Source organism: Coniophora puteana, assembly GCF_000271625.1.
Source record: "Coniophora puteana RWD-64-598 SS2 unplaced genomic scaffold CONPUscaffold_20, whole genome shotgun sequence".
Taxonomy (NCBI): domain Eukaryota; kingdom Fungi; phylum Basidiomycota; class Agaricomycetes; order Boletales; family Coniophoraceae; genus Coniophora; species Coniophora puteana.
In genome coordinates, this window is record NW_006913072.1 from 417,152 (window position 1) to 439,917 (window position 22,766).

The following is a 22,766-nucleotide window of genomic DNA, read 5'->3' on the forward strand; positions in this document are numbered from 1 at the left end:
GCGGGGAGAATTCTCGGGCCCCGATAAAGCCTATTAAACAGGCGAACCTTAAACGAAGTCTCCGATCGCGAGCTGGGGAGACTCAAGCCTCAAGGAGCTTCAAGGCTCGAGCGCATTCTGAGGTGAGAGATCATGGATGGAACGGTTGGCAGATGTTGACAGTGTCGACGGCCCGGTGAGACTGACAGCGTCTAACGCGGACGGCGCTTGGCAGCAACCAGCAAGAAAGGCCGGGGAGAGGTCGGGTCTCAGCTGGAGTCGCAACTAACGCATGGGAATGCCAGTATAGCTCAATGGGCGCGAGAGACAATGATGTGGATTGAACATACGCTGATTTGCGAGCCACCATCCACATCACTTCAAACGTTGTAGACTCACATCCCATCGTCGTGATCGAGTGTCGCAGCCAACTTGAGCGAAATGTACATTGACGAGACTGTCCTGCCTCCGATTTTGCAACCATCGCGAGCTGCCAGCGAGGTGATCAGTGTTCCCTCCTGTGGAAAGGTGCTGCTTACCATTGAGAGGACCCCAAACGAACTTCGGGGTGGCGTGAAACCCCTAATATACACAGCCGCATGCATCATCCTTCTGTCGGCCGACACTGTCCTCTCCTCTCCGAGACATTGTAGAATGAAGAACAAAATTCCCCACAGGTTTTGCATATGGTCAACGAACATGCGAGGAAAAAAAAATCAAATAAAGATGCCGTAGTGCAAACCCATTAACAGGGTTTCTGATCCTGCGACGCAACGCGATCGTGGTGGGAGTGCGAGTAGAACTGCCGCGGGCCATAGAGCCCCGACAAGAGAGTTCAATAGAGTGCAATATGTCCTTGCGGGGGGCGCGACGCCTGCGCAGGCATGTCGCGAAGGCGAAGGCAAGTGGACGTTTATTCAATTGTCGTTCGCTATTCAAGCACTGCCATTCAGAAGGCACCAAGCGGACGAAGATGCGGGGTAATACGTAATAGCGAGCGAGGAAGACCTGGAAGCGGAGCCAGTGAGAGTCTTCGCGTCCGGCCAGCGGCCAGGCTCACGGACCACGGCAGTGGCAAGACCGAATGGCCAATGGACATGCATGGAACGGTGCACAAGGTTCAGAAGATTCTGATGAGACGAGAGAGGGTGACGGCGACGGATTAGGAAGGATGAGCAAGGTGGCAAATCAGTTTTGGCGGTCCGGCAAACGGTAACCGGACCCCGATTCTGAACGAGAGTGACAAAAAGTGATCGAAAAGTGTGACAGAGCCCGTAAACAGCATGCGTCTTGACGTAGACAGACTGACCAAAGCCAATCAACGGGCGCTTGTTAGCTCTCGAGCATGACAGAACCTAAGGCAAGAGCTGGCCAGTCGGAGACTTTAGTGGATCTCGCTGTCGAAACCCGCGTGCAGACGGACGAACAAGCTGCGCGAGCTAACATTTGGAAAGACAGTGGGAGGACAGGATGTGGGGACAAGTGTGGGGGCACAAATCCCATCGACAGGACAGATGCCGGACAGGTGCCGGGGGAGAGACCCTGGTCACTCTGGGGTACAGCAAGCGCCGAGCCAGATCGCTGCGCAACATATCGTCGAGTAAACTTTCTACCTTACCCGCTGCTCCACTGCAATGCGCCCCCCAATCCCAGTCCATTCCAGGGAGTCGTACGGCTCCGGAGAGCTAAGCACTGCTGAGAAGGAGTCCGGGCAGCAAGGAGACGACAGCCATACGGCCCGAGGCCGCGAAGGCAGGCGCGAAAGCAAGACCTACTAGGGCCAAGAAGGTGGAGGCCCATGTACGGTGCGGGTGTGATGTGGGAATGATACGTCGATGGTCCTTGATGGACAAGTGAGCGAAGCACGCGAGGGGGCAATGCGCACCCAGAAAGTTTCCAACCATCGACTTCTCATCAATCCACTGTTCAACACGTCAACCCACAAACGGCCATTGTAGAGCGCAAGTTCCGTTTAAGCCTGTGCACCCGGGAGGACCTAGAGGTGCATCGCATCAACCAGGGACAGGAAGTACTGCGGGACCGCGCACGCCAGGAAGGGCTGATCAATGTCAAAAGGTGTCTGACAATGGTGCGGGAGCTAACGTGAACGTCGGGTCGTCGGCTGTCGTCGGGAACTTGCGGGACTTTGGCGGGAGATGAACCGACGGACAAGCGGGAGTCGACCGCACAAGAGCGACAACGAAAAAGTAAAGAGAATTTCTCAGAGGACTAAAGGCGTGGCCTACTTATAAGGCCGACTGCGTAACCTGGATAGTGGCAGCCCTCGCCCACCTGACGCGATCACGGTCCACGGGAGGAAGGTCAGCTGAACGGATTGCACCAGCGCTGGCATCACTCGTTATCGACGCTACCCACCACTATCGTGGCCAGGTGTTGGGTTCTCCGTGTCAGGAGAGCAGCCCGTTGCGAAGAGATATAGGACGCAAATGAAATATCTGTGTATACCCCGGTGCAGAGTGCGGCTGGACGTGTCATCTGAGTGCTGCAGATGACCGCGTCTCGCTTGTCCAGGTACGTGTTCTTGGAGCCGACCCCGCCACGCTCGCGTGGCGAATCTTCCTCCGCACCTTTCTTGCTGCATCCCGAGACCGGTTTCCAATCCTCCGACGCCTTTCAGCATTTACTGACGCCGACCGACAGCGAAACTACAAGGTATAATAGGGTATAATATCCTCTCGTGACACAAGATTGCTCCGTGATGGCGACTGAAGTTGCTCTCAGCGCACACGTTTCTCCGAGATTCGTGGAAAGACCAGTTTGGTCTCAGCCGCGAGCGATTTCGCCGCCTGCCTTCGATTGAGGCGAAGAATCTTACACGTCGATGATAGCTCTTGTTTCTCACCGCAACCAAGTTTTGGCGATGTTATGCCTTGTCATTCACCGCGGGCGCTTTGGTTTGGTTTACGATGGTTCTCCGGGTTCAACTGCAGCATACAGTGCGCCTTGGTACGTCGATACGTACGTGTTATTCTTAGCCCCGCATGAGCTGAAGTCCCTCCATCAAGCAGGACATCAAGTTATTCTAACTCGGGCGAAGTACTAGTACTGTAGCTACAGTACTGTGCCTCGGAGTTGTTGCCGGGTGAATTTCGCGTCCTCGAAGCTATCTCTAACTTCTCACCGAACCTTCTAATCGCCCGAGCCCGCGTCATCGCGCAATCTTGAAACAGCTTCTCCGAGAGTCAGCTATGGTTCAACTTCACGCGTCCATATTCTTTCTGGCAGAAACCTGTTCGCGTTGGGTCGGCGCGCTGCTCCTGCCTCTGAGGTTTTAGAGCCTCTGGTTAATGGCTTTATACGTTGGCGTCACCATTGCCCCATAGGCCGTGCTCGCTGCTACGTACTCGGCATTCTAAGTAGCCACAACACCGATGTTTGCCACTAATGGCTAGTATACTCGTACATATTGTGACTATGAGCTCGTCTGAAGGAATGGCGCAAACAGGATCACGAGCTGTGTTGCACTTCCGTCCCGCTCGGAGACACTCCGCGCTCCACGCTCAATATCAATGATCACCATCTTCTATATTGGTTCGTTGGTTACATGGCACTCTTTTCAGTGCTCTAGCCTACTTGACCTGAAGTATGACCATTACACACTGTATACAGGTGTTTCAAGTAGGCAAGTATCCTACGCACGCGATCCTCAAAAGTGGTCAAACCACTGACACGGGTCAGCACCAGTGATGATGTACTTGTATACACATATGAACTTGTCTATAGTAATATTGCCATGAACAGGATCACGAGCTATGCCGCACTTCCGTACCGCTAGGAGCTCAATGGTCAACATCTTTTATAAAATTGACCCACCAATGATACAAAAATACCTTTTTCAGTGCTCTGGTCTACTTGGCTTAAAGTAATAGTTACCTACACTCTGTCTGCGAACAGCCGCTTCGACATGATAGATTCATAGCGACAAGTACCTGGTCTTGACATTGCTGAGCATGCTCAGGTTTGTGTCATTAGTCTAGGTTCGCAGCAGTGTTACGCCATATCTGGTGGCTCTCATCATTATGTTTCTTGATGCTGGTGATGTATGGCTATATATGCCTGTGTACTCAAGGCACGGTGGGCGCCAAGTGATATTACTCAAAAGCTCCAAATGTTGTTCTCTACCCTCTGACCACTCCCTCTCTCCAACGTATTTCTGTGTCTAACGCCATGCTTAGTGTCGCGGGTTCTCCTGAGAGCAGGCTGGTCGTTACAAACTCGGAGGTGAGAAGTTATGTTACAGGTATTGTCCATTGTTTCAACTGGTGTTACATATGCTGAGATACGGTGATAGTGTCATTGGTGGTCTGGGTCTTTTATGACTATTGTAAGTCTTTCCGTATCTGAATTCGATTTATTAATGATTGCATATGAGAGCAGTGTTAAACCTTGGCGAAGAGGTGTTGTTATGCGCTTATCCCTGATTCAGAGACGATTGATGACTGTGATATTCTTACTAGATACAACTTATATGGGTTCGTCACATGTCCGAGCTGGTATTTCACAGGGTCATGCTCACTCTCGCAAATAGAGTAAACCATGGTCCCGAATAACAGTTTGTTATGTGATAGTCAGTACAATTGCGGAGCCAGAAAACAGTTATACTGACTGACGTTGCTCAGCTACGTTACGCGGGGATTACCCATATCGTGTGAGTCCGCTGATAACCAAACGGTTCCTTGAGCAATGACTAAATGTCTTCAAGCATTTCCGCCGGTACGCCTTTCCTCTACTCTCACTCGAGATGTGCTTACTATACCGCGTTAGCCGGTGATCTGCATAACCTTCCAATTGATAAAGTAAGTCTGACTAGATTTCGAAGTGTCATATCACTTTTAACCTCAAACACGTTAGACGTGTGTGATATTTTTATCCTCTGATCGCTAGCAACGATATTCAAGATCGACTGTAGGATTTTTTGTGAGATTTATTTCTGAGATCGAGAGGAAGGCAGCACTTTACGCGTTGCTATCCAAGGCACTGCCATCTCTCCATCCGTAATATCACTCCAGGCAGTCGTGGTGTTTTGTCTACAAGGTACGCTGGTGGTTATTGCATCAGGGTGGAGACGACTCACCGTCAAAAGCTGTAATCATGATCCGTGTCGATGCCCTGTATCCCCGGGTCAAAGTGGCCAGTCGCTTGCTGCATTCTGTGTTTGTTATATCACAGGTTGGCAACATTTCTTCCATGGTCATTACAATGTTGGCAGGCGGCCGCGGGGCAAGATCTATAAGTAAGTTCCAGACGTTGTTCAAGTCCATACGTGAGAGTGAACCGTGATTATTAAAGCAGGAACGGCTGAGGTGAAGCTCTATCCTGGCTTCAGTGTTTGTCACTGGCGCGACACCGCCGTTGGTCCGGCATCCTCCCTCTTCGTGGCCTCAACATTTTGTTTCGAGATAATTGCGCTCACTTTGGCTACCTATCGCATCTATACGCATCTTAAGGCAACAGGAAAGAAGTTATATTCCATATGGCGATCTAATAACCTCTTCTTTCTCGTTGCCAGAGAAAACCTAACTTATTTCTGCACGTGCGTACCGTCCCTGTCACCTGAGACATACGCTCATCTTAACGTCTTTGAGTTGTATTTAGACTAGCGATATGGTTAGCGTTTGCTGTCATTGATGGGACCTTGAGCTCCAGTGACAGCCAAGAGGCCGCGTTGCTAGATGACACCATGTTTGTCCTGGAGACATACTGGACATCCATACTTGGGCCTTATCTTGTCTTGAATGTTCGTAGAAATGACACAAAGCATATCAATCCATACATAAAAACGAAGATTACAGGGGATACTATAGTGTTTGCATCGTTCCATGGCGAAGGTGTTGATAGTGATCACCAATTTGAAGGGAATCATGCGTAGTCTTGATCATGTTTATTAATACGATAGGGTTTCACGTACGGTACATAAAAGCAATTTATCCTCAAACAAGGTCTATCAGCTCGTATTGAGAGATGACCGCTAGAATCCATACCAGTTTCACAATGGTGTGTTCATCGTTGGTTACTAAAGCGAGAGGCGCAGATAGGGGCTATCATTCGGCGCCACCAGCCATTGCGCCTTCCCTTTCGAGATTTGTCATGCCCTTCAGCGACTTCTCGTGACACAACAAGACCGCCGTGGTGGCGACCGAAGTCGCTCTCAGCGCACACGCTTCTCCAAGATTCATGGAAAGACCAGTTTGGTCTCAGTCACCAGCGATTCCGCCGTTTGCCTTCGATCGGGACGAAGAAACTTACAACTCGGGCGTAGTCTCCCCTAGGCAGACCCTATATCAGAAGACAGTCGTTCTTGATATTAGGGTCTGCTGCTGTAGGTAGGGGTGACACCGGAGCAACTCTGAAGTTTGCGCGATTAACCAAATGGAGAATTTTTTTGCCCATAAATGGTGTGAGGATGGCGAGAATGACAGCACGCTGTCAAAACTGATCAGCGGTGTTCGAAATGAAATGCCGAGGCCGGCAAGCAGTGCGTCCAGCGTAAGACGCGTCTCGAATCAACGCGTCTTCAGCGCGTCTGGTCAACGCGAAGCCCGTTCAGCCGTCTATGCTACGATGTCACGAACACCTCTGAGCCCGTCGAAGTCAGGAAACAAGCCAATATTCTCTGTTGGCCCGCAAACAAGCGCGTCAACCGCCGCACCCAGCTTCACTGATCAGCCACTCGTCTCCTGGTCGTCTCTGAGAGAATGGACGCCGGTCGAGGCCCCGATTCCTCCTGCCCCTCCTCTGAGCACTCCAAACCCAACCCTGAGCCTGCGCTCCACCAGCTTGGGTGGCTCTAGTCGCACTGCATCAAAACGAAGACTTTCGACAACTACTCGCGATCAAAACAGTGTCCCTGGTCTTCACCCTGCCGAGAGACCTGCACAGAAGCGTCGCAAGGTCGTTGCTCATGCCATAGATCCGGGTCCTCCTGGTAACGACGCGTCTGCTGATGGCGGGAGGGCCTCTGACCGCAAGATCACTGCCTTGGAGAGAGTCCACGAGATCGCTAAGGGGGAGGATTGGACGCTTGCAGATCTTCTGTATAACCTCTTCAACCCGGAAACTCGACAGTCGAACCTCTGTAGCGCCGGACTTCAGCAGTGGGTCTCTTATTTCTTTCGAGGAGACCACCTTGGGCCCACTTTTGGCGAGGTTCTCGCCTGCCTCATGCGACACCCATACGGTGTTTTGCGAGACGAGGAATATATGCACCTCAGTTTTCCCTTCCCCATCCAGGACGACCCTAACATCGGCATTCGACCGATTCGCGCTTCTCTAGCTGCATTCGCAGTTCATGTCGTCAAAAGCCAGCTCAAGCGAGAGGTTGAAGACGCTGTCAGATCAGATTCCGGGCTGTGCTACAAGCTCGTCAAAGCGAACGAGAACGTGAACGCGAGAAACTCGACAGGTTCACAAGCGGTCGTGCACCAGCCCATGCAGCAGCAACCAACCTGGCAAGACATTGGAAGCACAACATTAGAAGAAATCGAGCGCGTCATCCTGGAGCGTCAGCCCCTTCTCTACGAGCTTTGTGAAGCAGTTGCAACACCCCGACAGCGATCAGATCGTAAAGAGCGTAAGGCCAGGCCCGTCAAGAACGTGAGTTTTTTTAGCGCAGCATTACAGTAGCCCGCTGATCAAATTATTGCAGATTATTATACACGGGATCGCGTCCCTTGACTACTCGCACAGTAAATACGCGCAAGCGTTACCTCTTTCTGCCGCCTTGTTGAATGTTGCATCGGGGACATCTTATGACGTCTTTGCCTACAGCAATCGCATTGGTCATACAGTCGCTCAGCGCACGGCAATCAACCACCTCAAGGCACTATCAGAACACGAAGCTATACTCACACGGATGCACGGACACGACCCCACCAAGCTTATTAGTCTGAGCTTGGACAATGTTCAGAACTATCGACGCGAGCAGCACCTACGATTCGGAAGAGGTCATTTATTCAACATTGGGCTTGCTGCAACGTACGTGGAACGGCCTATCTCGGGTCCTTCAGGACTTAGCATTGAAACCAAGCTGGGACTTCTATCGCTTGACCGACGCAAAAATCTAACGGTCGAATCTTTACTTCAGTACATCAACTGGGAACACGTCCATCAGGTCATGGCCCTCCACTGGCTTCGCGTACTCGCAAAATATATTCCCAAACTCGAAGCACGAAAGCTCAAACAACATGTCAACCTTTGGTTCCGTACTCGCTGCAAGAAACTCCCTCTCCCTGCCGAGGCAGCCAAGATTCACCCGCTTGCGACCTGCTCAAAGAATGAGGCTGTGACTACCGAACTCAAAGATGCTATTGTCGACTTTGCAGCTCAAGTGGGCTACACCGCCGACGATTATCCTGAACAGATCCTACTCCTTCACGGTGATGGTATGACATTTGACCTGGCCCTCCGTTCTCAACGTTACCTGCAGTGGGATCCGCATCGTTTCAACAGCCTAGCTTTCATACAGCCGGTTCTTGCAGAGTGGCACACCGAGTGGACGAATGCAAGCGTCTGAGAGTTGTACTCCAGGGAATGAAGCGAGTTATACAACCGAATTTCTATTGTCTTTTGTTGCTTGACAGCTTCCTCCACCAGGGCCCTTGCAAGACGATAGCCACGCGCAATGGTCTTGCAAAAGACGAGTGCAGGCTTGGTCCGATTCAGCAGCCAGTACAGAGATGGGTGCGAGTCACCATCTAGGCCATGAGTGAGTTCTCGCATAATGATGCGGATGTCACGTCGCTCATTTGAGTGCCGGATGATCTGGTAGGCCCCTTCCTCGAAGCCTAGAAGCTCGAGAACACGCTCTGTAGCAGCACCCGGTTGTAGTGTTGCCGTCGCAGCAAAGACAGGTATCCGATTGGTGAATCTAGCACGCACCCATCCAACCTCTCGATATGCCTTCCGAAACGTCTTTCCCCAGGAGTTCATCAGGTGAGCTTCATCAATAGCCATGACACGCAGTCGCGAGCATAAGTCACTGTTTGCCAGAATACTCTCGAACCCCTTCGATGCAAGCTGCTCCGGTGCGACTAGAATCACCCTTGAGCCTATCCTGACAGCTTCTTTGTACAGATTGCGACCTTTCTTGTACTCCCTCTCGAGTGTGTCACGATTGATGACGAGTGCATCAATCCCTGCACCTAGGATCCTTGCGCCCTGCCGAAGGTGAGACTTTGACCGATCACCTTCAGGGGCAACAGCACTGACCATGTTTTCTTCTAGAGATTTTGTCGGGCATACTACAAGGATCACGGGCTCCGTTGGAAAAGCACGAGCGGGAGACAGAGATGGGTTGCGTGCAAGATGAGAGATGACATGCATAAGTTGGATCAGAGTCTCAGTCTTGCCAGAGCCAGTCGACGTCACAGAGAGCACGTCGCGTCCATCGAGTAGTACACCTATAGCCTCTGCTTGATGATCGCGAACATTGATCTTGAACGCCTCTTTGAGTACACGTCGGATGAGCTCTTCGCCCTCGACAGAGCTGAACGCCATTGCCTTAGATGTCTTTGCACATCGCACATTTGCGCTGCATATCTCCCTCGGTCTCTATGCACGGCATGTCTGCTTTGACATCGGCACGTCAAAGCTGTCATCGGACTTCATAACATATCTCGAAAAGGCGAAGTGTCACTCTCATTATGGAAGGTGTTGCACGCAAGTTTTGCTACGGTATCACCCTCACCCACGCGTGCAGACTAACTCGGGCGGAGTAAATATTGTTCCAGGAGTTGTTGTCCGAGTCGGGTGGATTCCACATCCTGGAAGCAATCTCGGACTTCTCACCGAGCCTTCTGTAATCAACCGAGCCCACGTCATCGCGCACTTTTGAAACAGCTTCTCTGAGAGTGAGTTACGGTCCAACCTCGCATGCCCATACTCTTATTTGCGTTGGGCGGCCCGCTGCTCCTGAGGCCCTGGAGCCCCTATTTACCTCCTTTGTTGCCGTCAATATTAGTCTTGCCCCGTAGGCCGTAAATACTGCCACGCACGCGGTTTTCAAAAGCGGCCACGGCACCGACATGTTCCAGTGCCGGTGGTTGTATACTCGCATGCACCTATGATCTCGTCGGAAGGAATGGCACAAACAGGATCACGAGCTGTGCTGCACTTCCGTCCTGCTCGGAGACACTCCGTGCTATATGCTCAATGGTCACCGTTTTCTATAGTATGGTCTCACTGAATTGCACCTCGGTGCTCTAGTCTACTTGACTTAAACTGATGCTCGCCACACACTCTTTACAGACAGCCGTTTTGACATGACAGTTAGCGAGTAGGCAAGTACCCGGCTTTGAATATTGCTGAGCATGCTCACGTCTGTGCCATTAGTCTAGGTACCGGGCAGTGCTCCGCCTTGTCTGGTACTCCTCATCATTGTGTTCCCTGATGCTTTTGATATAGGGCTATAGACAGCTGTGTGGTTAAAGGCACGGTGGGCACCAGCTGATGTTTTCAAAAAAGCCCTGACTTTGACCCTTTACCCTCTCATCACTCCCTTTCTGAAACGTATCTCTTCGTCAAGCACCATGATTGATGTTCTGGACTCTCCTGAGAGCTGGCTAGCTATCGCGAACTGGGAGTTGAGAAGCCATATCACAAGTATTGTCCGTGTTTTCAGCTACTTTAATTTATACTGAGGCACAGTGATAGCGGCATCGGCTGTCTGGGTCTTTTATGACTACTGTGAGTACTTACATCTTCTAACGCGGATCATCGGTTACATACATGAACAGTGTTGAACCTTCGTCAAGAGGTGCCGTTATGCATGCATTCCCTTTTCGAAGGAAACTAATTGTGGAATTGTGACCAGATAGATTCGATATGGGTTTGTCCTACGTCTTTGTTTCATGGGGTCGCGCTCAAACTTGCAAATAGAGCAAGCAATGGTCCAAAATAACAGTTTGCTACGTGATGGTCCGTGACATTGTGGAACCAAGCAGCGTTAAGCTGATGAAAGCTATCTAGCTACGTTATGCGGGGATTGCCCATGCTGTGTAGGTCCGTTGATAAACAACGGCTCTTCAGTGATGGCTGACCATCTTCAAGCATTTCAGCGGGTACAGCTCTCTTTCACTCACACCCGATATATGCTGATTCTCCTGAGGTAGTTGGCGACCTATACAACCTTCCCACTGATAAAGTACGTCGTTTGACTCAAATTTGATGCGTCACATTGTTACTAATTCAAAGTATCAAACGCCTGTTAGATGTACGCTTCATGAACCCCTCTTCTAGCTAATAAGGAACCTAATACCGATTGTAGGATCTTATGTGCGATCTATGTTAGAAAGCAAGACAAAAGCAACCATTGATGCATTACTATCCAGGCACTGCCGTTTCATTATCCGCCACATCACTTCAGGCAATCGTGGTGTTTTGCCTCCAAGGTAAGTCGGTAGTAATCGTTTTTCAGTGCGCACGGCTCACCGTTTAACAAGCTGTGATCATGATCCGTGTTGATGCCCTATATCCTCGAGTCAAAGTCGTCAGGCGCTTGCTACTCTCCGTGTTTGTTATATCACAGGTTGGAAACGTTTCTTCCATGATCATGACAATCTTGACAACCGGCCGTGGTGTGCGGTCTATGAGTGAGTTTCAAACTTCTTTGTAGCGTCTGTCTATGAGAATTGAATGATAACCATTACACCAGGGTCGACTGAGCTGGAGCTCTATCCAGACTTTCGTATTTGTACCTGGCGCGACACCGCCATAGGGCCGGCAACCATCCTCTTCTTAACTTCAACGTTTTGTTTCGAGGTAACTGCGCTCACCTTGGCTTCCTATCGCGTCTGTACGCATCTGAAGACAACAGGAAAGAAGTTCAATTCCGTGTGGCGGTCTAATAGCCTCTTCTTTCTCGTGGCCAGGGAAAATCTGACTTACTTTTGCATGTGCGCACCTCCGTCCGTCCGAGACACGCAGAAACAAATAACGCCTTTGGGCTCTCCCTAGATTGGCAATATGGTTAGCGTTTGCTGTCGCAGATGGATTCTTGAGCTCCAATGATAGCCAAGCGGCCGCAGCTGTAGAAGACACCCTATTCGTCCTGGAGACATATTGGACGTCGATGCTAGGGTCTTATCTTATATTGAATATCCACAGACACGACAAGATATATATCAATCCACACGACACGGGGACGATGATTACAGAAGCTAACATGTTATTTGCATCGCCCCATGGTAAAATCGGTGACAGTGATGGGGGAGACTCATAGTCTAGTTCTTGAATTATCATGAACAGTATGAGCTATAATACATATAATCTCACTTGAAATCGTCCATCAGTTGATCATGGAAGGCGACCGGTCGAATTTATCCTTTTTTTGAGGTTTGTTCACAGTTAGCCAAATTTATAGGGGCCATGTTCGGCGTCAATTGCTTCGGTTACGAAGTCCAGCCCATCGCGTCTTCCTTTTCGAGCTTTGTCATGCCCTTCGGTGAAGTCGTTTGCGGCTCTCCAGGAAGTGGAAAATCCACCTATTGCCATGGAAAACATCAGCTCTTCACCGCTCTCAACAGACCACTAGCCGTTGTCAACCTTGACCCCGCCAACGAGAACATCCCATACCCATGCGCGCTCGACATCTCTTCCCTGATATCGCTGAACGACGCAATGGACGCGCATGGACTGGGCCCCAACGGCGGGATGCTATATTGCATCGAGTATCTTGAAGCGAACTTCGACTGGCTGGAGGAGGGGCTCAAGGGAATTGGAGCGGAGACATACGTCATGTTCGACTTGCCGGGGCAGGTTGAGCTCAGCACGAACCATGACTCGCTGAAGCGTATCGTTCATCGACTGTCGAAGATTGGGTTCAGGGTACGTGGTTTAGCTCTCTTTAGATCGGATATGTAGCTGAAGCGCGTAGCTAGCTGCGGTTCATCTTTGCGACGCTCACTACGTGACCGATGCTTCCAAGTATATCTCGGTACTTCTGCTCTCGCTGCGAACGATGCTACACCTGGAGCTGCCACACATCAACGTGCTCTCGAAGATAGATCTTCTTTCGAACTATGGAGACCTAGGTACGTCTCACAGTCATCGGTCTTGAAGTAGCTGATTCAGTCGCGCAGACTTCAACCTTGAGTTCTACACCGAGGTGCAAGACCTCTCCTATCTTTCCAACTCTCTTGACGCATCATCGCCACCTCGTTTCGCGGCTCTCAACATGGCACTCATAGAGCTGATAGAAGATTACGCGCTTGTGGGATTCGAGACCTTGGCCGTAGAGGTACGTCAGTCAATTCAATGACACTGTCCTCCTTTCTCTCGTTTGCCTCCCTGATAATGCTTCTACCCAACCAGGACAAGTCTTCGATGTTGCACCTAATGCGTGCGGTTGACCGTGCGACAGGGTACGTCTTCGTCCCTCCGAAAGACGCTCCAAAGCCACCCGGGACGGTCCCCAATGCCTCCAACTCGCCCGATTCAGACCCATATGACGGTCCGACGCTTCGACCCAACCAGGATGCTCTTTTCTCAAGTGCTATGGCCCCTATACCTGGGACAGCAGGTCAAGACGTGCCTATGAGCGCTCGGGATGTGCAAGAGCGCTGGGTGGACGCGCGGGATGCGTGGGATGCTTACGAGCGGGCAGGGTGGCGGAGAGAGGCCGAAGCTGTGCGGGGGTTGATGAAGGGCGGCATTCGGGAAAGGCACGACGGTAAGATTGTGGGGAAGAGTTTTGGCGCTTAGGAGGCTGAGCGTTGAGGGTCACTGTTGTGGGAAGCTAACGAAAGTTGACAGCAGAATAGCAGTGTCGGTGGTTCGCGGAATGTCGATATGACTAGTAGCTATGAGAACACTATGCTTGGTCGAGATGGTATAGGAAAGCACAACGTGGCCTCATATACGATTCGTACCAAGTGTCCAAGCAGTACAGTTTCAGTGCCAATCGCGGTAGCGATCCCAATTTCTCCGATGAGGCTATTGCTATTGTACAGTGTGTATTATGGAGTGTATATTATTATGCAGCGTATATACGAGAGCTAGTTCGATATTGAAAATAAACTCTCCGTTTGCCTGCGGGCTTGATACGAATCCCCATTCCCCTTCCAGCTCTTTGCCTCCACGACCGCAATCCCCAAAGCCCTAATGACAAGACACCTACGAAATTGCAAGAAGTTCATTTTCCACAAACTCATCATCCGTAGATGCAAAGACCACGGTGCTGACAAAACCAGTCCGCTCTTTAACAAATTTTGCATGTTGCTCTCGGACGTTTAGCACCAAGTAGGGTCCGAGAAGTGACATCATTACATTCTCCAGAACCATCTTTACTTGATTCGCGATGAAGGTCTGAACAGAACGTCAGAGGTAAACACCGCACGCAGCATATGCCCAAGCTCACCCAGTTGCTATATGGATCCCCGGCGTCAAGAAACATAACCACTAAATATGCCGTTGACCTAGCAGTTGGATATGAGTGTGAGCTTGGGTAACATTGACCAGGAACAAGTCAACTCACGCAACAAAGTAAACCAGGCTCTCCCGGGTGACAATGTAAAAGAGGTTCTTGGATTTCCACATGGAGAAGATTGTTCGATCCGACTCTTTCAGATGGTTCCAGAGGCGATATGCTCCCAGAGCAAGAACTACAAGCTCAAAGAGAAACATCATTGCTACGTCAAAGATGGTAGTCCACGGCGAGATATGATAGCTCCATGCGCAAGGAGAATTGCCAGAGCGGAGCAAAACTTCCATCGTATCTGTTTAATGACCAACCGCCTTCTTAGCTTATCTATACGTTGCTTGCAGTATGCTCTTACCCAGATCCTCCGTAGTGTGAGCCGGAGTTGCTCGGACTTTTTCGATGGTTGACAGGATGTTTCCGACCTGGGAGACACCGAAGCAAATAAACAGGAACCAAGTGGCTGGTTTAGACTCTCGGTAAAGGGAGTATGTACGAAGCATCATGACAGCTAATTTGTCTATGAGAACTCTGGAATACAGCTTCTCCGAAAGATTGAAAGACACGTACCTTGCACAGAAGCAATGAGGAGCGTCTGAAATGCAGTGATCGACACTGATATACCAAAACCTGTGCAAAGTATCGTTACGATCTTCGTCATTGTCAGGGGGATGAGACACTTGCATGGTGACCTGATATTGACGGTATCGTTCGGAAATTGTTAGCGATACATCATAAGTCACGGTTCCAGATCGTGAATTCTCACGTCTGTGAGTTTATCAGCTACCTGAAATGTCCGGGTCTGACGCTGAATCGTGGCGACTTACGGTTGCTATAAGCGAATCCAACTTAAATAAGGTACTAGCTGTGACAGCGTCATTATAAAGAGCCACGAGTCGGTGCGCTTGGATAATACCTGCTAATGAACTTCGAAATAAGTTCAAAATTGTCATCAGTGGTTGGAAATTCTCAAACTCACGCCGCATTCAATATCCCTACGTATCGTAACTGAGCATAAAGGGAATCAACTTAGACACAGGGAGTGTTTTGACTGATGAATGTTTACTCACAACAATATAGCATGCCGTTACAAACGACCACCGCTGGCGCTGCGCAAGTGGTTTGCACCTTCATACATGTGATCACGAAAAGTTGAATCCTCACCCATATCAAATCGACCTAGAGCAACGAAGTTAGCGATAAGGTCTTATATATCGAGCGATGGAAAAACAACGAGCCTCTAGGTCCAAGTTGAGTACTATGATATAAATGGTCTTATCGTCAGTATGGCATAGCTGTTTGTACGGCGTCGTTGGCATGTAGAAACCCACGGTAGTCGTAGCATACCCAAGTGGCCATCGATGCTGAGCGTAAAGATATACGTTGAAATCTTCCATTGCTTTCCAAAATGATTTACTTACCGGTAACATAACCGGAAATCTGGTAACCCGCGATTGACGGCCACTCACTAGGAAAGCTAAGGACAGAGGACATGGTTCCCAAGTCAAATCGAAAATGCAGTGACTGGAAAAGAGAGTGGTAGAATGGTAGGGTCAACCAACGTCAAGTCGTCTTCGTTTTAAGAGGCACCTTGCATTGGAAATGGGCTGTGGTCAAGGAAAAAGTGAGTCGGCTGCGATGAATACTCACGCACCATGACATAACGTTTTGGACATGAAGCGGACAATTATATCCGAGAAGAGAAAATGACGCCCCTTATCGAAGCAAGTTAATGTTAACCGCGCGGCTGCTTTAAATTTGGTCTAAATGCCTCAAGGATGTGCGCTAGAAGAAGCGTTAAGCTATTGATTAGCTCGATCAGTTTGTTTGATCGTGGGGACGTTGATAGTGTGCGTACTGCACTGTACTGCATCACGCTCATCTTTTGGATACGGAGGGATACACCGGCACGGGAAATTGGCTTTGTACTCGTTGCACTAGATTTGAAAATTGTCATTGACGGGCCGCTAATTAGGTCCAACAAAACCCGTGGCACGATATCCAATGGTAACAACGGATAATCAGCTGCAATACGAAACTGAGGACCAAGTAGGTCGTCCGCAACAACGCAGCCATTGGAACAAGTGGTCCTGACAAGTGGAGATAAGCCGCATATACCAATCCCAAGAATAAAAGGGTCACAAATCACGAGAACCGACCGGAAGTCCGGGAAACTGAGCCGTGTTTCGACAATTCAATTGGCATTGTTACACAAAGGTGTCCCTAGCATGATGGACTTTGGACTGAACGTACAAGGTGACTGACATTTGGCAATAGTTCGAGCATACAGTGGTACTAGTGCCGAGTGGTCATGTATTGAGAGTGCGTTCCCAAGAGTGCCGACGCGCACCATACTCAGCTTAGGACTTTGCACAGCACTCTGTTCAGCGCGATGAGTAACGCCATCATGGACTTAGACATACTCGCACCTTGACTTCATGCCACCGCCCCCGCCACCGAATCGCAAGGACATGCGGGGGTACACTTGGATTACGCCCATAACCTGGTCTCTCGTCTTTGGTAACGACCCGCTGCAAACGCGATTGTGGATACAGTATCGCCTTCGGCGAGAGATCGCCCGTTGAGACGATCGTCGTCATGCTTCCGAACGTTCAGGACGAGATAGGGGCCGAACATGGATGTCCAAAAGGCCTGTAATACCAGGGTGACCTCGTGTGAGGCCCTCGCATCCTGTAGATGGAAGGAAACATGTGAGCAATAGTCGTCCATTACAACCAACACAGATACACTTGCCTTAGTTATTTCAACATTGGTTTTCCATGGGACAGTCACCATCAGCCACAGGAATATACTACAATCGGCGGGTCAATGTTCGCGCGGCGAAGATAGCGCAGTCACGTACATAAGAGCGTAGGCCAAATTTTCCCGTGCAACCAGGAAAAATAAGTTATTTGATTTCCAGAAAGAGGACAATGGGTGATTGCTCCGTCGGTAATACGTCCAAAGACGGTACAGGGCGAGCACGAGGGCAGTGGTCTCGAAGCAGAACGTGGAGACAATGAACAAGACAGAGTCCCATGACGTGCTGCTGTACTTCCATACACAGAGTGCGACACCGGAAAGAACTTCGATTTTTGCTGTGGCTGGGTTGACGCGCGGTTACTCGCGTCCTCTGATCCACTCGAGAGAGGAGGAGACTTACCTTCGCCCTCGTGTCCGCCATGATCCGTGAACGCGGCAATTGTAGCAATCGCGCTCCCGACTTGTGATATGACGAAAGAGCTGATTAAGACAAAAGCTGCGTATGGTGATTGACGGTAAAGGGCATAAACCCGCATCATGATGACACCTGTTTGCTTGGTATGAGGTTCTGGTTTGAGATGTACTACCTGTCAGTATACCTTGTAGTGAAATGATAAGAACCCTTTGAACCGCAAGAGCCAGAGCCATGGTGTCGAAGCCTATATAATATACGTTAGAAGCATGCTCTTTCGCGGCTCTCCAGAAGACGTACAAAACGATCTGTAAACAAGCTCCGTTCTACGTGGTCACAGTCAAAGTTGTATTGCGTCGAACTCACTCCTGTCATGATTGTCAACTATGTCACAGTCAAGGTCCCGAAGCTTACATGAGCAATGAGGGGGGTGTATAGTCCGCCAACTGATGGGATGCTAAGCATGATTTTCAAATGAAACACAGACCGCAAGAGCGTCCTACCTGCTCGATCGCTTCCACAAAGTAAGCGAAAGTCATGGAAGAGTCTAGCTGGGGGACTTACACGGCGAAAAGGATGCCACCATAACGGAGCTACACGTGATAGTCTTCAGAACATAGGACTGAAAAGCTCCGCGTATTGAAGACAGCCTACCACGAAGTAGAGGATCTTGATTTTTGACCACCGCTGGAACTGGCTCAACCACCATGAACTACAACCCACTCACGATCTACCGAGATGCAGCCTCACCCATACCAAGTCAATCTACACGTGCCGTGCACTGATCAACGGACGGTTCCCATTTTTGCAGTTGTACGTACCTCCAACCTCAAGTTCAGCACTCCAGATATGGAATCAGGTGAGGTGATACTCGCAACTTAGCACTGATACAAAAGGGCTCACAGTAGTCGTAGACGACCCAGGCAGCCATCGACACTGAAAAGATCCGTGTCAGCAAGAGGAGAAAACCGAACCATAAGCCACTGAAGGCTGCCACCTGTGAGCAAGCTAGATTGCTGATACTCATCAATGAACGCCCACTCCAAAGATAAGATGTCGGAGGGAGATGCCATAAGAATGCTTCGGACCAGCCCGGCTGCAGTGAGAGCTGGGATGATGATGGTGTGGGTGCAGGAGACAAAGGCGCCCTCCTCTAAGGCCGCTTTATCGGACTGGACTAGGAATGTTGGCTAATGACGCCGGTTGCAATCAGAGTCTTCCGAGAGAACGTGAGAGTTCATGTTCGAGAGGGTCAAAGTACTCCCCGTCGAGTGATCGAATTGAGTCCTTCGTTCTCTAACGACCCTCGCCGCGAACGGCTGATAGCATGAACGCCCGATTCCGATTTCGTTTGCCTGCGTGACCAAACGCAAGAAGTACAGTCTTAGCGTATTCAACATGAAATGCCTACGTATGGCATTAGGATCCTACACTAAGTCGAACTGACATCATTCCGGAGGTATTGAGCTCAGATAGTTCCTTGCCCACGAGAACACGCAGCTCCGAGAAAAACGCGACCTTATCGGGAAGCTGAAGGATGTGCATGCATCAGCCAAGGAGGACAAGAGGAGGGCGAAGGGAGTGTAAGTATGCGCACCTGGTATGATGTCACGCGCCCCGATGTGCTTGGCACGACGAAAATGAGGGTGTCCTTTTCAGTCCCCTCTTCGGCTGTGTTGTCGTCTCCGATACTCGATACCAGCTTGAAAGGTTGCAAACCTGGACCTGCTTTCGCCCCACTTTTCTTCGGACTTTTTACCTTGGTCTTCGCTGGAGTGGGGATTAGTGAAGCCTTGCCCGCAGATTCAGAGGCAAGCATCTTGAGGAGCACGCCGCGGACAACCTCCCAGATGCCCAGACCGATAAAACAAATGAACCGAGGGCGAAGATGCGCGACTTTCTCTAAGAAGGTAGGTACAGATTCTTGCATCTCGGCTTTGGACAGTTCGGCTGCCTGTTGCGTATGCTGTCGTCAGAAACAAATACAAGATGGTCAAAGATGACTCACCTCCGCCGATGGGCGTGCTACGAGGTTTGTCTGAACTTTTGATAAACCTCTTATTTCGATCGAGAAGAGGCATGGAAGAACTTACGAGGCCGAGATTGAACTTATCAGGAAGTGTATAGTCCTCGTTCGGTGACAACTGACGCGGTGTGAGCCCTGGAGTTCGGTTGAGCCATCACGACACGACAAGAACTCAAGTAGGCTTACGTACCTGACTGATACAGGCACCTCCAGAAATGATTGTTAGGCCTCGCGAAATGGTGTCCTCGCTGAGCAGACATCTCACCCGGACTAAGTAACGAAGGCAAGGGTATAAGCGATAGGGTTTACAGAGAACCGCGAGTTGACGTACTTGATTCCGCAGAATATGACTGCACGCAAAGGTCAGATCATGAGTACACGGTTCAAATTATGGGTGGCATGCGCACCATCCAGCCCCTCCTTCACGTTGTCCGAAAGCGGGTGGAGATGCGCATACACCTCTGGCGGCGCATACGACCGTTTGACTCTCTTTGACGGAGATTTGGATGAAGACGGCGACTTGGACGCAATCCCCGGAGAAGAGGATGATGCGCCCTTGGCGTCTTTAGAACGTTTCCTCTTCCTAGCAGCGCTGGAAAAAGAAGAATCGTCTGAAAGGCTTGACGAGCGCTCAACCTTCGTTTCTCCCGTGTTATGGACGTTGGGCTTGATAGCTTTGGCATTACGAGGCGAACGGCGGGGTGCCAAGCCTAAGCTCAAGTGAGGAGGGCCTGAAGCTTGCTTGACGGGCGAAAAAGAGTAGCTACCAACGATAGCCCGAAACGCAGCTGTTCTCGTACCACTGACTGAGGAAGCTTGTTCGACGTCCACATCCGCGGCACCTTCCTTCTTAACGTGTGCATCCATCTCATACTCCCCCGCTCCTATATTTTGGCTCCCCTCCATCATATTGCAAGTGTCCAGTTTGGCTGACCCTTTTTGTGTGTCGGTCGTGTGGTTCATCTCGAGTTATATGAGTGCCCTCAAAATTATGAGTAATAGCGACAGAGGAAGATCCGTGACGAAGAACAACCCATGCCGGGAAGACACTGAATCGATATGTCTTGTCGTCGCCGAAGATAGTGTCAAAGACCAATATTAATTGGCGGGGATGGCCGGCATCGGACTTCGGACTTCGGAATCGCACTCGAGGGCGCTGACGCTACTGTCCCAGCTCTAGAGCCTTTGCTTATCCCTTGACCACCAAGCAACCCCCTATAAGATATCAGGTCTCCGTATGCATGCTATTTTCCAGGTACAAGAGCTAAATCAAGAGATATGTAGCCATGTGGACACAACAGATACGTTGGCCGCCCTGGCGCGAACGTGTGCAGCGTTCAAACATCCCGCCCTTGACTGGCTTTGGTCTGGACATCTCGGACCCATCAAATTACAAGATCTCGTCGAGGCTTTGCCACATACTACCGAAACCAAAAGGGACGGATCAGTTGAAATAGTACGTTTGTATGTCTCAAGGATTATGGGCATTGACGATCAAGTTGCTGTAACCTCATCTGTAGGTTAGTTTAGAGCTCCCGACTCAGGCGAGCTGGGAAAAGGTCCTCTCATACGCAATACGCGTCCACTCTCTGTTTTTGATCAATAGCACTCCTCTGGCTTCAATCGGAGAGAGACTTTTGCTGAGGCTTGTTACCCCGCCGTCAGGCGTCGAGCAGACGTTTCCCAAGTTGCGACGACTTATCATCGACGAGGGTCACGGTCTCTCGTGGAACTCCAAAATATACACTGCCTTCTTGTCTCCTGCCCTTGTCTCCCTATCCATACCTTTTCAGAGAGACGACGACCCAACAGTGTGGAGAAGACTCCCGGATCAGTGTCCTCGCTTGCAGGTCCTGCATGTGACGGACACACTTCACGGTCTTGATCCAGTGCCTCAACATGTAGTTCACGCAATAGCAAAGCTGCGTCCGCTTATGAGGTTCACTTGCGCAGGCCTTGACGGTCGCTCTCTCCTCAGGGTTTCTCAGCTCCCAAACATACGTCATCTCTCCCTTACAATGATGCATCTGAACTGGTCTCCGCCACCCAGCAAAGAACTGCTCTTCCCCTGCCTAGAGACACTAGATATATTGACTTGGAACCATCCGAATGCTCATGCCAGCCTTTTAGCACTTATACGATCGCTATCTTTTATTCCCACCAAGCTTGCGATAAAGGGCGTCTCGTTCTCTCAAAGCGACATCGCGGATATCTTCAGCGCTTTATCAGAATTCGATGCAAGCGTCAACTCAGACAGACTCGAATGCTTTTCTCTTCTTGGCTATGCTACCAGAGCGGCGTCAATCTTTACAGTTGATATCTTCCGCTTATTGTTCTGCCACCATGTGCTACGAGACCTCTCTCTTTCTCTGGCGTTGGCCGGGATATCGCTTTCGTCAACTGATCTTCTAGAGCTCGCACGGGGGCTTCCTCTTCTCGGGAAGCTAGTGTTCGATCCGAGTTCGGAATCCTCAATCACTTTGAGCGGACTGACAGAGTTCGCACATCAGTTACCACGCTTGTCTGAGGTGACAGTCCCCGTTGACGTCTCCTGCCTTCAAACTCCACGTCATTCCCTTTCCACCCCAAGATCGTCTAGCATTGAGTTCGTCGACTTATCTCTTTGCGACTTCCAAGACGTGGCCTCTCTTTCTGGGACTCTCGCAGACAGCTTCCCTCATTTAGTGCATCTAACGGCCAGGAGCTCGGGAAGGGAGTCGACTCCTGCCGTCCTGCCGCCGATCACGTTGCAGTGCCTCCGTCCCTTGCTCACCCTCAGCAAGCTTACGCACCTTGAGCTGTGCATCCCCTATGCGTTCAGCTTCTCAGACGGAGACCTTCACGTACTCATCGCATCTCTACCTCTCCTAACCCACCTCGTCCTTGGCAGCATACCCCTTTCATCCAATACGTCTCCTCCCGCGTCCGTCAGCCTCACTGGTCTTCTATCTCTAAGAACCACTCAGCTCTATCATGTAACGGTTCGCATTGATCTGGCCTCTTGCTCCACAAACAGCCCCGACGAGTTCCTGGGCAGATGCAGGGATGATCCGCCGAATCGGACTCTACATACGCTATGTCTTCTGCTGAATTCTCCTCCAGAAAATCTCGAAGATACGGTCATCATTTTAGCTTTTGCTTTTTCACGTCTG

The 22,766-nt window shown here is 50.3% G+C and overlaps 5 protein-coding genes across 5 annotated transcripts; 2 read left to right on the top strand and 3 right to left on the bottom strand.

The window, feature by feature from the left end:
• Window positions 1–4,167: 4,167 nt before the first annotated feature.
• Window positions 4,168–5,869, top strand: CONPUDRAFT_78078 (uncharacterized protein; the record flags this gene model as incomplete). The annotated part of the gene is made up of 9 exons (XM_007777258.1): window positions 4,168–4,221; window positions 4,292–4,324; window positions 4,458–4,529; window positions 4,620–4,648; window positions 4,703–4,713; window positions 4,765–4,796; window positions 5,035–5,233; window positions 5,293–5,533; window positions 5,596–5,869. The coding sequence occupies 9 exons, from the start codon at window positions 4,168–4,170 to the stop codon at window positions 5,867–5,869; spliced, it is 945 nt and encodes a 314-aa protein (XP_007775448.1).
• Window positions 5,870–8,415: 2,546 nt separating this feature from the next.
• CONPUDRAFT_67436 (P-loop containing nucleoside triphosphate hydrolase protein) lies at window positions 8,416–9,495 on the bottom strand (the record flags this gene model as incomplete). The annotated part of the gene is made up of 2 exons (XM_007777140.1): window positions 8,416–9,156; window positions 9,208–9,495. The coding sequence occupies 2 exons, from the start codon at window positions 9,493–9,495 to the stop codon at window positions 8,416–8,418; spliced, it is 1,029 nt and encodes a 342-aa protein (XP_007775330.1).
• Window positions 9,496–12,426: 2,931 nt separating this feature from the next.
• Window positions 12,427–13,965, top strand: CONPUDRAFT_113452 (cytoplasmic protein; the record flags this gene model as incomplete). Its single annotated transcript, XM_007777259.1, has 4 exons — window positions 12,427–12,822; window positions 12,872–13,028; window positions 13,077–13,234; window positions 13,309–13,965. 4 exons carry the CDS (start codon window positions 12,430–12,432, stop codon window positions 13,696–13,698), a joined length of 1,098 nt encoding a protein of 365 aa, XP_007775449.1. The 3' UTR covers window positions 13,699–13,965.
• Window positions 13,966–16,379: 2,414 nt separating this feature from the next.
• CONPUDRAFT_140538 (uncharacterized protein) lies at window positions 16,380–18,723 on the bottom strand. The gene is made up of 12 exons (XM_007777260.1): window positions 18,586–18,723; window positions 18,410–18,524; window positions 18,153–18,353; window positions 18,092–18,102; window positions 17,889–18,034; window positions 17,776–17,835; window positions 17,577–17,723; window positions 17,277–17,517; window positions 17,168–17,225; window positions 16,843–17,104; window positions 16,556–16,793; window positions 16,380–16,503 (listed from the first exon to the last, which is right to left on the bottom strand). Exons 6-10 carry the CDS (start codon window positions 17,822–17,824, stop codon window positions 16,904–16,906), a joined length of 696 nt encoding a protein of 231 aa, XP_007775450.1. The 5' UTR covers window positions 17,825–17,835; window positions 17,889–18,034; window positions 18,092–18,102; window positions 18,153–18,353; window positions 18,410–18,524; window positions 18,586–18,723; the 3' UTR covers window positions 16,380–16,503; window positions 16,556–16,793; window positions 16,843–16,903.
• Window positions 18,724–18,922: 199 nt separating this feature from the next.
• On the bottom strand, window positions 18,923–20,536 carry CONPUDRAFT_113454 (DNA glycosylase). The gene is made up of 7 exons (XM_007777261.1): window positions 20,022–20,536; window positions 19,946–19,964; window positions 19,805–19,884; window positions 19,682–19,749; window positions 19,597–19,626; window positions 19,186–19,542; window positions 18,923–19,118 (listed from the first exon to the last, which is right to left on the bottom strand). The coding sequence occupies exons 1-7, from the start codon at window positions 20,521–20,523 to the stop codon at window positions 19,008–19,010; spliced, it is 1,167 nt and encodes a 388-aa protein (XP_007775451.1). The 5' UTR covers window positions 20,524–20,536; the 3' UTR covers window positions 18,923–19,007.
• Between the last annotated feature and the right edge of the window lie 2,230 nt (window positions 20,537–22,766).